Source organism: Cricetulus griseus (genome assembly GCF_003668045.3).
Source record: "Cricetulus griseus strain 17A/GY chromosome 1 unlocalized genomic scaffold, alternate assembly CriGri-PICRH-1.0 chr1_0, whole genome shotgun sequence".
Lineage (NCBI taxonomy): Eukaryota > Metazoa > Chordata > Mammalia > Rodentia > Cricetidae > Cricetulus > Cricetulus griseus.
Genome location: NW_023276806.1, coordinates 36,236,260 through 36,250,719, shown reverse-complemented (window position 1 = coordinate 36,250,719; position 14,460 = coordinate 36,236,260). Strand labels below are relative to the sequence as shown.

Genomic DNA, 14,460 nt, shown 5'->3' with positions numbered 1-14,460 from the left:
AGTATTCACTAACTCCGTTGCATGCTTTTGGTACTGTGGGCTCTGGAGAGACAGCTTAACAATAAGCTAAGTAAAACATATGTTATCTATACCTGTTAATTACTGACAGGGAGGGAGTAAAGTCAGAAAAGGCCAAGGGGAATCATTCAGTTTAATTTCATACTAGTTTAAAAACTGAAAGTTTGCAAAGAAGCCATGATGCTTACCTGTAGTGCATTAAAGGGTCTTAGGTATGAATTTGTGCTTGTTAGCCAGTCTCGGTTTTTCTTTAAAAGAGATTTTGTATGTCAGTATTCTTAAAGAGGCCTTGTAAAAACATTTTGCTCAGAAATTTTCATCTTCGAACTATAGTCTATGTTAAGTCAACACAGTCGACCTTTTTTCCTAAGTAAGGCTTTGTGGTACTGATTGGATGGTTTTCTCAATTAGAATTATGTGAAACCAACTGATTTGCCTGCTAAAACTTGTGTAGAATTCGAGCTGAAAGCCTATAACTACATTGTGTATAATGCTAAATATATAGGTAACTTAAATTTGGAAATGTATGCATTTTCATATGGCATAAATCTTTCTTTAAATATATGTTGTATTTTAAATCTGTGCAGTGAGCTGGCTGAGCTGCTCTGAGGGGAATTTTGGTATTAACTTTATTGTTTTTTAAAACCTTGCTTTTGAAGGGCTTCTTTGACAATGTGAGAAAACAAAAACCAAACCTTCCTTTGCTGATGTATCCAGATGTTAGCCAGAGCTTGTTTAAGAATATCTCTTCCACTCTCAACAGGGATGTGTAGGGGACAACAACAGGCGTGGTCAAGGTGAGGTCAGAACGACGCAGCAAAGGTTCAGTGAGCACATGGAAGCCCCTTCTCCTTCCCCTTCTCCCTGGCTTGCTGCTCGGCTGCCCCTGGCACGTTCTGGCTTGCATTTGGCTGGTATTTATCTAAGTAAAGGTATATTAAACCTACAAGCTCTCCCATCACCTGGCAGATGACTTTAGGGTTTAGCTGAAATAGACATAGTTAGGATATGCAATAGCGGATTATTACATCTTCTTGTATTTCACCTTTATGATTGTTAATTTTGGATACTTTACACTGTTAAGTTTTAATCCTCTTTTAGATTAAAAGGGGAATTTTAGGGGATGCTTTTGCCACGCCTGTTAGAGGCTGGCTACAGGTGCGCCTGACCACGCCTATGAAGGCGTGGTCAAGGTGAGGTCAGAATGACCAGGCATAGGTTCTTAAGGTACAGCGAGCACATGGAAGCCCCTTCTCCTTCCCCTTCTCCCTGGCTTGCTGCTTGGCAGCCCCTGGCATGTTCTGGCTTGTGTATGGCTGGTATTTATCTAAATAAAGGTATCTTAAACTTATAAGTTCTCCCATCAGAGGGAAGCACAATTATGGGTTCATGTGCAGAGGAAAATCTCATGGGTAGAATTAAGTAATTCTGTTGTTCTTTTGTACCAGCCTTTTTCTTCTGGGCCACCAACCAGCTCCCAAATCAGGACACAGAGACTTTGTTATTAGTTTTGAATGCTTGGCCCAGCTTAGGCATGTTTCTGGCCAGCTCTTTTAACTTCGATTAACCTGATTCTCTTTACCTACCTTTTGCCTTGGGGTTTATTTCGTTTCTTACTTCAGTATATCTTACTTTCACTGCTTCTCTATGTCTGCCTGTCTGGCATCTGCCTGGCTTCTTGCCCTGGGTGTGTCGCTGGTTCTCTCCTTGTCCTCTACTTCTTCCTCTCGAGCCTAGATTCCTCCTCCTTTTTATTCTCTCTCCCTGCCAGTCCTGCCTATCCTTTCTCCTGCCTACCTATTGGCCGTTCAGCTTTTTATTAGACCAGTCAGGTGCCTTTGGAAGGCAAGGTGAAACAAATGAAACACATCTTTACTTACTTAAATAAATGCAGCATAAAAGTAGCACACCTTTATACAGTTAATATTCCGAAGCATAAACAAATGTAAGTTATCTTTGCCCAGTTAAAATAACATTCCACAACATTCTTTTACTCCAGTCCTTTAGTTACTGGATAACCTTTAAAAATGAGTCTTTGGGGGCTGAAGAGCATTTGCTACTCTTGCAGAGGATCCAGATTCAGGTTCTAGCACCAACATGGTGACTCACAAACATCTGTATCTCCACTTCCAGGGGATCCAGTGTCCCCTTCTGACCTGGAGGCACCAGTCAACACACATGGTACACACACAGCTCTTTCAAAAATACTCCCTAAATAACTGCCTAAAACGAAAAGCTAAGTTATCAATACTGTGTATGGCAGATAATATTTGAATGCAGTGACCCAAGGTAGAAAGATTTTGTGTATAATTTCTTTCCAAGTAAACCCAAAAAAGGTTTTTACATTTACTATGTTTCCAGAATCAACAGGCACCTTATTCAGCAGCATTGTGTTACTTGGGATTTATTCCATGAGTTCACCTTGAATTTCCATCCAGGAGACTGTAGACGCCAGAAGGACCAAGGTCTCTTATAAGCTAGATCCATGTGCTGTGTATTGTAAAGACAAAAAGTCATTTGTTTTGAAACAGGGTCTTTGTAGTCCTGGTTGTACTGGAGCTTGCTGAATAGGCCAGGTTGGCCTCAAACTCAGAAGAGATTTGCCTGCCTTTCCCAAGTGCTGAGACTAAAGGCATGTGCCACCATGCCCTGCCTCCAAAGACCATATTGATGACAGAACATTAATACATTATCCATTTAAAGATGACTAAGTGATAGGCCATGAGTCATAAATAGCTAGTAGATTTCAGTTCTGAAAAAAATGGTCATCTGGACATGGAGCTATATGATTTTATCTGGTTGTCAATGGTGGAAACATGAGGGCCTAAAGGGTCACATTAATTTTGGACTTTTTGAATTTAAACAGTATGATTTGAAAACAAATTATTATTTAAGAATATATAAATGTAAAGTGAAAACTGGAGTTATTATTTGCACAAGCAATTAATGAAAAGCTATTTCATCTATTTTGCATGAATAGTTTCGACTTTTCTGTATCAGATCCAAGTAGTAACCAAAATTAGGATCTTCCTTTTCAGGGACAAAAGTTCTAAGGCTCATGATAAGTATATGTCTTTATCTAAGTGTTTCCTCCTAGGCTAACCACCAACTACTTTGATCTTTGAAATGTAAGTAACAGGTCACTGGTATATAATGGCTGCCAGTTCATCCCACTAAATGTATGGATAGAAAATTGTGGATTTTTTCAAAGAGTTAAAATCACTTGTGCAGTCTGTGTTCTTATACTCAAATACACCACCTTTTAATTCTAAACCTATTTTTCCAACACTAATTTCCAATGTTCCAAAATTACCTCTCTTCATAAAATTGATGAAGAAATATGTCAATTTGATTTTTTTTCAAAAATATGTAACAATATTTTTATAGTTTTCAGGTTGAGGGAAACAGAAAATGGAAATAATGAACTATTACATGTCTGTAGTGTACTAAAGCAAAATACAAGACATTGTTAAAGGTAATTTTTATTTTGCTTATATTACTTAAAATGTGAGTTATATGTTTTTTATTTGAGTTGTTTGCAAAATGGGAACATCTGGAAGCATCACATTGATTTGAGCCATTTGAATTCCAATCATATGATTTAAAAATAAATTGTGAGTTAATTGAAAAATATCTAAACCATAAAGCTATTTATTCACTCAGCAGACATGTGTGCTGTGTGTTACGCAAGATGCTACAGATGGACACAGATAATCTTATCTTTAAAGAGCTCACAGTGTGTTCACAGGGAGGAGATGGGGTCACAAAGAGCAATAAAGAGCTATGATGGCAGAAATGGGCAAAAGGTTGGGGGATGTGGAAGAAAGTGGCTACAGGTAGAGGGTAAGGACAAAAAAGACTTAACTAAAGGAATTAACGTTTAGGCTCAGGTCGGAACAAGGTGTGTTGAGCATTGTGGGTAGAGATCCTTCTCTGCCTGATTTGCAAACATTTATCAAATGATGAGCAATTTATATGTAAACATGTCAGTACAATAAAAGCATCTTCAAAATCTGATTCTGGGACTGGGGAGGTGGCTCCCATGGATACCCCATATGCAAGCATGAGGATGTGAATTTGGACTCCCAGCATCCACATAAAAAGCCAGGCATGGTGGTCGAGTGCTGATCCCAGCACTGGAAGCAGTCAACTCCACCAATCAGCAAGCTCTGGTTCACTTAGACCTATGTCACAACACAAGGTGGATTGTACTAGAGAAAGATACCTAGTGAAGTACATCTCTGGTCTGTGCATGTGTGTGTATGGGCCCACGAGCACACGGATACACAGTCACACATACAAAAGGCTTGTTCTGTTGAGATACATTTGGGAAAGTCACATTATATAAAAGAGACTAAAGCTTGCCACCCCCGCCCCACAGTTAGGATGTGGTTGCATATCCATTGCCAGCAAATTAAAAAAGGATGTGTTTTGTTACCACGTCTTTCATATATGTATTTGGTGTGTCCACCTCCCATCATTTTAAGATGGTTCATATCTTAATTATTACTTTGAGTCAGCTCTCTTCTTTGCCCAGTGCTGATTCTTATATTGTGCTCATTAGATCATATACATATATATGACCATATGTGACCACATATGACATATATATGATCTTATATGCTCCACAAAGGGTCATGTATTGGAGGTCTGGTCTTTGTCTGATGGTGCTGTAGGGATGTGATAGGAACTTTAGGAAGTGGGGCCTAGTGGAAGTTAAATCATTGGAACCCTTGAAGAGGGATGAAGGCCCTGTGTGCCCCCCTCCCCAAACCATGGCCCCACGATCTCCACCACCATGTGGTGAAAAACTTTGCTGCCTGTCACACACTCTCCACCATATTTTGTCTTGCCATCAGCCTCAAGGGACAGGGAAAAGTGACATAGACTGCAACCTCTGAACTATGAGCCCAAATAAATCTCTGAAGTTGTAAGCCAGAAATTTTGATACAGCAACAGTCAGCTGACTAGCACATGCAGTAAACTTTGTGGTTCTGTTTGTCTGAAAACTCGTTTCATATTCAATCTTTATTTTTTAATGGTCCTGGAGATTGAACCCAGGGTCCTGCAGCATTGAACATTGCATTGAATAAAATGTTCAACATTATTATCAGCAGGGAAGTGCAGATTAAACTAATGAAAAAAATGTAAAGGTTGACGACAACAAGTGTTGGTGAGAACATGAGCAAATGAAACTCTCAGATGTTGGTGAGACTGAAACTGTAAGGAAAATACCTGGGCATTTCTTTTTTGTTTTTGTTTTGTTTTGTTTTGTTTTGTTTGAGACACTATCTTGTTACATAGTTCAGACTGGCCTGGGTCCTCCTGTCTAAGTATTACCAGTGCTGAGGTTGCAAGCCATGTACTACCATACCTGGCTTTGGCATTTCTTATGAAATCAAGTGTACATTTAGCATATGACATTATTCCACTCCTAGACAGTTCATCAGACTAAAGATCTGTCTCTCGCTGGCTATTTTGGCCAGAAACTTCCCTGATAGTCCTCACCATAGAGCAGCTCACATCATGCAGTGACCTTTCCCCAAGTGGCTGAGAGAACAAGATGGAACTCTTTTAAATCTAAACTGGAAAATAACAGCCCTAACTATTGTCAGTATTTTCACTAAGCCTAGCCTGTCTTAAAGAGTGTAAAGACTGGAGATGGACTCCAGTTCCACAATTAACAAGAACTCATGTTCTTGTTCTTCACTTTGATGCTACTTCTAAAGCACAGGCTGCATCATGGCACACAATGGCTACTTGAAAACCAAAGACTTAACAATTCTCCAGGAAAAAACAAACCACTTTAGTAAGCATGAGTCTCATGTTTTTAAGACGACTTATAAGAACCAAAACTTGGCTGTGGCTGGATGGTGGTAGTACGCACCTTTAATTCTGGCACTCGGGGGACAGAGATAGTTGATCTCTGTGAGTTTGAAGCCAGCCTGGTTACAGATTGAGTTCCAGGATAGCCAAGGCTATGCAGAGAAACCCTGCCTCAAAACAAACAAACAAACAAAAAACTTGGTCACTATTCATACCTGCCTCCAAGTGGAACAAAGAGGAACTACTTAATTCAGAAGTAATGTACCCACTGAAATATGTGTTTCTAAGAAAAAATATTTTGTGTTTAAAACATGAAGGAAAATAATTTGACGAGCCATATTTTTTCTTGCTCCCAACATTAATCCCCGCCCCCCAATCCCCTTTGTAGCCTCTCAGCATATTCCAGGTCTTCATCTTTCATCTGCAAAACAAAACTGAACACCTCAAGCAGGTGTGAAGGCGCACGCCTTTGATTCCAGCTTGGGAGGCAAGGGCAGGTGGATCTTTGAGTTCAAGATCAGCCTGGTCTACACAGTGAATTTCAGAACAGCCAGAGTTATGTAGAGAGACCTGGTCTCGAAAAACAAAAAACAAAAACAAAAAATCCTAAAGCCTTTTCATTTAGGCCATTCTCTTTCTTCCGTTGCAAACAAACAAACAAAAATACCCTCTCCTTTTTTTAAAAGCTTACTTAACACACATCCTTGTATCTCAGTCAAAGCTTATTTATATTCAACTTCTAAAAGGACTAAATAAAGTCTCCCTTTGGCTTCAGTCAAGACTCACTGTGTAAAACGGCGAGGAGGGCCTCTGCCGCCGGCGAGGGCACGGCGGGGGACGCTCGGAACAAGAGGCGGGGCGGGGCGGGGCGCCTTCCACCCGGTTGTCCCGCTCTAGCCCGCGGCGGCGGAGTCGGGGTAGGAACCAGTCTCCCGAGCCTCGGTTTCCGCAGGGAATCGTAAGCGAGGCCCTTGTCTGACGTACTTCCGGAGCGTAGGAACAGAGGAAGCTCGCGTGCTGCCGGGAATGCAGAGTCGGGAACATGGTGATCACCAGGTCCGGGCTGTCTGGGACCAGGCCCCAAGTATCGTCAGAAAGCTCCCAGCAGAAGGTGAGCGATCCCAGGTTTTCCGGGTCTCCCCGCCGCTATCAGGGCGGCTCGGCCGGGCGGAGGAGGGTGAGGAGGACACGAGCCTGGCGCGCACAGTGCTGCGCCGAATCGGCCCCGAGGGAGCTGCTTGGGCCTCAGGGTCTTTAGGGCACTTGCGAGAGTGTAGGTTGCTTGCCTTGTGCAGATGAGCCCCATGAAGCTTCCCGTTGAGACAAAGCCGGGGAGGGCTAATTCCTGCACCACTCCCGAGCCTTATGTGTGTGATAGGAGGGAGCGTCGTTTACACGTGGGGAACGCCTCTGGCTTATTGAGGGCGGCTGTGGTGTCTCTGAGAGCCTCTGACTGCCTCCTGCTGCCATGCTCTTTCGATTGTGTGCTAAAGGATAAAGCAGTCCTTTCCTGTAGGTTAAAAACCAGGCAAGCAGCGGATTCCCTTAGACACTCCTAAATGTATATACACTATATTCGCCCAATTAGTACTTAACTCCCCTGTCCCCTGGGCCTCGATAAATGATTTGGATTTTTTCCTCCCTAAGTGGAGAAAATTCTCTTTTCAGTTCTGCTTTCTGAAGTCTAGGATGGGGCAAGTAAAGAAAATAAGTTACTTCATCATGAGTTTGGCTTTCTTTAGTATCTTATTAAGTTTTACCGTTTGAGGTCATCCCACATTGGCTTTGCTTGCTCTTGTCCCAGCCCTGTCTAAATTATACTGTGTTTGTTTTTGGTTTGCAGAGTTCTGCTCTTCAAGAAATTGGAACACATCTGGAAAGCAAGAAAGAATTAGGAACCGATGCCAGAAGTACTGCTGAGAAACAAAGTTCAGTCCTCTCTAGAAAGAGGACAAGTAGAAATACAGGCCCACCATCAGAGATATCAGAACCGGCCACTGATGCCGAGGTCTCTGAAGCAGAGTCTCATGCTTCAGGGGTTTCTTCTGTGCTTGAGGTCCAGGAGCCCATTATAAGAATAACTAGGAAGAGGAAGGTCGTAATTGCACCTACCCCAAAGTCCAGTGTTAGGAAAAGGCAGAAAATAGCCCCTCAACATGAGTCTCTCGAGGAAGAAGTTGTTTCTGAAGCAGAGTCTCATGCTTCGGGGGTTTCAATGGTTGTACCTTCCGCAAAAAGAAGCAAAAGAAGTAAGGCTAAATCTCAGAGAGATTCAAGCCAAGAATCACAGGCAGAAGCTATATCTGATGGTGAGTCCTCGTGCTCAGGCATTTCATCATTTGAGATTTCACCTAGGAGAACAACCAGGAATATGCAGAAGGAATTACAGTCCCAAGCTGAGAAGAAAGATACCAAGCTTGTACCAGGAAATAAAAAGCAAATAATGGGTACATCTGTGAATTCAGAGAACTCAGATACTAGACAGACCTGTCAGTTACCAGTGAGACCACATTCTCAGATAAATAGGCCAAATTTTTCTAATAATGAAACTTATAATGACTTTGATGATTCCATCCACAGAAATTCAGAAAAAAAACAAACAACACAAAACCACCAATGTTTACATATACAAAAAGAAAAAGAAGCCAGTGTTGAGTCTCTTACAGAAATCAGGAAGGAGAACTGTAACAACCTGGATGAAGAGGACACCAAAATGACAGAAGAAGAAGAAATTAATGAGAAACGTTCCCCATTGAATCTTTCTGAAGTTCAAGACACCAGCCTTCAGCAGTCAGTTTCTCAAAATCATTCAAGCATCCTAAATAGTGAAGCCATGTCGAAGCCTTCAAGTCCAAATCATGGGGCTCTAATAAAATCATTAGAGTACAAGTTTGCAGTTGTGAAGATAGAAAGGTTGAATGAAGAAAGAGCGGGCAGCCTTAAAAGGAGTGACTTGACCCAACTCAGTGATCGTGGTTACCGTAATAAGCCTGCAAGTGTAGATGTCAGTGAAAACAACAGCCGCCAAAGTGATGTGGGTCTTGAATGTGATACCAAAGCATGCAAGTCTGAACTCAGTGTGTCTCAGGATATGGATAGTTCTGTTTTATTATTTCTTAGCAGTGATGAAAGCCAGCAGTCTGAAAACAGTGAGAATGAAAAAGACACTGTGTGTTCTGTTGAAAACAGTGGCCAGGAGGAGTCAGCACGTGGAGACTTGGAAGACACAGCGTGTGGTGGTGCGCTGTTTGTAATTGACAGAACTCCTGGACTGAGTGCCGATAAAAATTTCTACCTGGAAGACAAGGCCCCCAGTGAGGTTGCTATTGAGGAAGAAGAAAAGGAGGAGGAAGATGAAAACAGTGAAGAAGAATCATCAGACAGTGATGAAAATAAAGATGAGTCCAGTGATGAGGAAGACTTACTGAGTAACACCAAGTCGAAGCTGTAAGTACTGCCTTTTAAAGTAACTAGGAGAAGGCTGGCTAAGGATAGGGCTTCTCTGTGGCTTTGGAGGCTGTCCTGGAACTAGCTCTTGTAGACCAGGCTGGTCTCAAACTCACGGAGATTCACCTGCCTCTGCCTCCCTAGTGCTGTGCCACCACCGTCCGGCCACCAGTAGGGTCTTAACATCTAGTTCTTGGTGCCTGTGAGTTATGGTAATAGCCTCTTGTTTTGAGGGGCCGTGGGGTGTGCATCACCATGCCTGGCTAATGCTTTTGTTGTTTGTTTTTTAAAAATACTCCTTCCCATAATTCTAGTATAAGAACCACTGCCTAGACACTGTAATACAAAGATTCTACTTTCCAGTGGAGGCTGGTTACACTTTGAACTACACTACATGATTTATGAAAATGATCAGAGAAGAAACTGACCTTCAGTCTGAGTGTACTTGCTTGTAAAAAAAAGACTCCTAGTTATGTAAAGCAAAAATTCTCCCTATAAAAATCTGATAGGAGCAGAGACCAGATGTGGAAAAAGCTGGTTTAGTGGTCTAGAGGATGCCATCCCTTTTCTGCTTCCATAGGAATGATGCTCACTGCCATTAATTCAGCCAGCAGGGAATTCTTTTTTCTTTCACACATGCTCTCTTTAGCTTACATCAGACCAGAATGCACAATCCTCCTGTTTCAGCTTCCTAAAGGCTGGCTCCATAGTCCTGCACCACACCTGATCTGGCTAGGAAAGAATTCTAGAGTTAAGTTCAGAGTCAGCTGCTTTTTTTTTTCTGGTGTAGAGACACAGTGTGTGAAATTCAACTGAATGGCTTTTCTTCAAATTCTTTATGAAATCTGTGGCCATGTTATTTGCTTAATCCTAGAAAATCTTCGGGACCTGTTTGGATGTCTTCTCCAACCGTGTTGATTCATTATTTATCCCAGACTTTAGTCTGAGTGAATGTATGAGATACACGTTTATTCGGTATTTTAGGAACCATACCGTAATGTCTATGCTTATGTGTGATTTTTAACATCCAGTCTTGTTTGCATTTTGTCTTAATTACTTGATCTTTAAGTGATCTTTTCTCTTTCAGTCTGAAGTTGACAAGTAGCAGCATAGATCCTGGACTAAATATCAAGCAGTTGGGTGGTTTGTATATTAATTTCAATGTAGACAAACCGAAGCCTCACAAGAAAACCCTAACACAGATCAAGGAGAAAAAGAAAAACGAGGTAAGCTACATAAACTATTCCATCCTCTTTAGTCCTTGGAAAAATGACTACTTTCCCTGTGGCAGAACTATATGTCTTGTGCTCTTTTTCCATCTGGTTGGAATAGTTACTTTTCATGAATGGAGTTTTATCTGTAAGAGATGATGCTTGAAACAAATTAATTCAAGATCAGCATTATTACTATTATTGGCATCTACCCACTTAAGGACTCAAGGGCCCTATTTTTTTTTTATGTTTTTTTTTTTTTTTTTTTAAAGCATTCATGTATTTGTTTTGTGTGTATGTATGTGTGGGCACGCTTGTGCTGTGGTGTACATGGGAAGATTAGAGGACAACTTGCAGTAGCTGGGTGTCCCCCAACCATGAGTTCAGGGATCAAGAGCAAGGCCAGGAGGTTTGGCAGCAAGTATCTCTTTAAAGTGCAAAAAACACTTAGGAATAGATTAGTGGATTTGCCTACACAAAATTTAAAAGCTTAAGTTTAAGTGGAGAAGAAAGATAAAGAATAATTTTGTATTTTTCTAGCTTCTGCAGAAAGCTGTCATTACACCTGATTTTGAAAAGAACTATTGTATCCCACCATATAGTGAATCGAAGCATCAACTTCAGAAACAGCGCAGGGTAAGTAGGATTTGTTCAAATCACTCACGTGCTTTGCCTTTGTACTTTCAGGGTTTGTAATACTGTGATTGTGGAATTAAGCTCTATGTATTCATCAATTATAGATAGGACCAGAGTTCTTAGACACTAAGGGACATCAATGTAGTTCCATCAACATGTTTAGTGTGGCTTTTCACATCTTTGCACACAAATACAGTTTTTGGTTTTGTTTGTTCTAGTGTCTGGGAGTGAACCCTGGCCAGGGTCATGGGCATGGTGTAAGAATAGGCAATAACTACCAACTGAGTTACATCCCAGGCTGGGACCTTGAATTTGCAATCATTCAACCTCATGGACTAACCTATGTACTAACACCCAATTAATTCACACAGTTTGCTGTTTTATAATTTTAGGGGAGGTCACCTTTATAGCACAGTTAGCAGTGTGTCTAATTTTAGGGGAGATTAGTCTCTCTACTCTTATAAAGAAAAGTTAGAATGTTTATTTGGGAGGGGAGAGATGGCTTGGTGGTCAAGAACACTTGCTGCTTATGCCTTTAACTACAGTACAGGAAATCTTCACTCTCCTCACCCGTGGGCACCTGCATACATATAAGTAAAACACATTTTTTAAATGTTTATTTTACTACTTGTGTTTCAGAAAGAGCGCCAAAAAACAGCTGGTAATGGTTGGTTTGGCATGAAAGCTCCAGAACTGACAGATGAACTGAAAAATGATCTCAAAGCATTGAAGATGAGAGCAAGCATGGACCCAAAAAGGTTTTACAAGAAAAATGACAGAGATGGTTTCCCTAAGTACTTCCAGGTATACAAACAATACTGGTTATATTCTGTGGAGAGTAACATAGCAGAATAAGAAAGCATTTACATGTGCACACCAAGTCTTTGGTCAGTGTCTGCTTAGGCTTTATAATGACTAGAATGCAACTCAGACGGCCACCATTTTATAGTGGGTCCTCAGTAGAGAGGGGCAAGGTTAAAAATGGCAGCTGGGATCAAGGTTAGGTCTATTAAACTCAGTGAATTTTGTATCTGAATGTATGGCTAGTTCTAACTTATGAGCAAAAGTTCATGCAAGATGTAGAGTGAAAGGACATTATTTGTTCCGTTCCTTGGACAGTCACTCAAAAGTTGCTTCTCAGTGTCTCCCATGAGTGAGCCAGTTGATCATGTTTCCACTCAACCCTTTTCTACTCACGAGGCTTATTAGAAGTTTCCAAGTTCCTTTCCCTCTGGCCTCCGTGTAGCTAGTGTTGTATTCTGTAATTTGCTTACACAATTGTTTTCATGTTATACTTTTGAGAAACTTGAGTAATTCTTGGTGACTTTGGGGTAGTCTAAATCACTTCCTGTGGACCTTCATACTCTGCACCCAAACTAGCTTGCCAACCCTTTGTTATTGAGCCCTCTTAAACCGCACCCACTCAGCTACTCAGTCTTCACTGCTCCTGGACTTTACTCTCCCTTGTTTGCTTGGTGAACTTTTATCTATAGGGAGCCTAGCTGAAATGTCATCTTTGCCATTCTTACCTCCTTTAACAAACCTGGTCACTAGGTCTTCCACGCCATGTGTTTGTTCTGTGTATATCATTGTACTGCAATGTTTTTTTAGTTTCTGATTGGCTCTGCCTTAAGATTGTGGCTCCTTAATGGTATGGAGTAGATGTTCTCAGTCCTTGTTTTCCCCATCACCTAAGCACAGTGCCTGCATATAGTAATCATCCTATAAACTTGAGTAAATTGAGGATCAGTGTAGAACCTTACTAAACTGGCAGTGTTTGTGATAATCTCCAAAATCAAATAGGCATGTAGAATTTACATGTACATCATTGAATTAGAAAGCACAGTTTATATTGTGCTATTCGTCGTGAATTTTCTGTTTAGCACTAACGCGTTGGATCCACTCTACACGCTAATGGGAAAATGCCGTCAGTAGCACCTGTGTACTAGCCAATAGGTTGTTATTTTTTGCCTTTAGAAACTGGCATAACTAATACTGTGTAATGTAAGCTTGTGCTTTCCTCTCCACAAAGACTTTAGACCTACACTGAAATAGGGAGCAACTTAACATCCAGGTCCAGCATGATTTTTTTCAATTTTTCTTAGGTTGGAACCATCGTAGATAACCCAGCTGACTTCTACCATTCAAGAGTTCCCAAGAAGCAAAGGAAGAAGACTATTGTGGAAGAGCTGCTGGCTGATTCTGAGTTCAGGAGGTAATTTACATTGTACTTTACAGTGTGTGCTTTTCTTCAAATACACGTAAGCTTATATATAGGTTCTCTGATTCCATTTTGGTGACTTATTTTTTTATAAGAATAACAAAACAAAAATAATTTATTATTTGGCATAGTTAGTTAAATACTCATCTATTTCTTCCAGACCATGTATCATGTAGCCTTTAAACTGCATGTGTTCCCTCATGAGAATGCGGGTGAGAAGGGATAATCATTGCCTTAGTGTTCCTGTGAAAACACTTGTACCTAACAGACCTTTATCTGGAGAGCAGACTTTAAAATCATTGCTCTGTTTTCGAAGGTGTTTTTTTGTGGGGAAGGGGCAGTTGAGACACAGGGTCTCTCACTATATATCTCTGGCTGTCCTGGATCAGAGACCGCCTGCTTTGCCTCCCAAGTGTTCCAGTGCGCCTGACTCTGAGCTTCTTAGAAGTGTCATTAATAACTGTTTGCATTAAGTAGAAACTCTTTTGCTTTTTTCCTTTTTTGCATTTTTATCCCACATTTATACCCAGATCCAATGTCACCTGGTAAATGGATATCAGTCTTTAAATACAAACTCTGGCTGGCTGGGGAGTTGAGTGCACATCTATCTGTAAGTCCAGTGCATAGGAATGTTGTAAGTTCGAGGCCAGCCATTGTAAGACACCATCTCAAAACGCAAATGAAACAAATGACAATTCTGTGAGGACAGAGACTGTTGCTGCCTTGTCCACTGCTGTCTGACATTTGGTGGCAATGTGATTTATACATGACAGCTCAGCACAGAGCATTTTGAGATGTAGCCTTCCTAAAGCTATATTAACTTCTAACACCTGGTATACCTGACATATTGTGCTATAGATTAGAGCATAAAGGTTTGTGTTTTCTTTTCAGATTTAACCGAAGGAAGTATTCGGAAATCATGGCTGAAAAAGCAGCAAATGCAGCAGGAAAGAAGTTTCGGAAAAAGAAGAAATTTCGAAATTAAAATCCACAAAGCAAACCAGAGCATTTTATAGATCCCCTTTATTTGCTGAAGGTCATCACATAATTTATATAAATAATATATAAATAAATAAATAGTGATTTCTGTTTGGAAATAAA

The 14,460-nt window shown here is 40.9% G+C and overlaps 1 protein-coding gene and 1 long non-coding RNA gene across 2 annotated transcripts; one reads left to right on the top strand and one right to left on the bottom strand.

Moving 5' to 3' along the window:
* Positions 1–2,308: 2,308 nt before the first annotated feature.
* LOC118237919 lies at positions 2,309–5,967 on the bottom strand. Its single transcript, XR_004771851.1, has 2 exons — positions 5,906–5,967; positions 2,309–2,508 (listed from the first exon to the last, which is right to left on the bottom strand). It is a non-coding gene; the product is annotated as an uncharacterized LOC118237919 (long non-coding RNA).
* An 831-nt stretch (positions 5,968–6,798) lies between these two features.
* On the top strand, positions 6,799–14,460 carry Dnttip2 (deoxynucleotidyltransferase terminal interacting protein 2). Its single transcript, XM_027395640.2, has 7 exons — positions 6,799–6,955; positions 7,688–9,291; positions 10,379–10,517; positions 11,043–11,138; positions 11,778–11,942; positions 13,244–13,353; positions 14,251–14,460. The coding sequence occupies exons 1-7, from the start codon at positions 6,887–6,889 to the stop codon at positions 14,342–14,344; spliced, it is 2,277 nt and encodes a 758-aa protein (XP_027251441.1). The 5' UTR covers positions 6,799–6,886; the 3' UTR covers positions 14,345–14,460.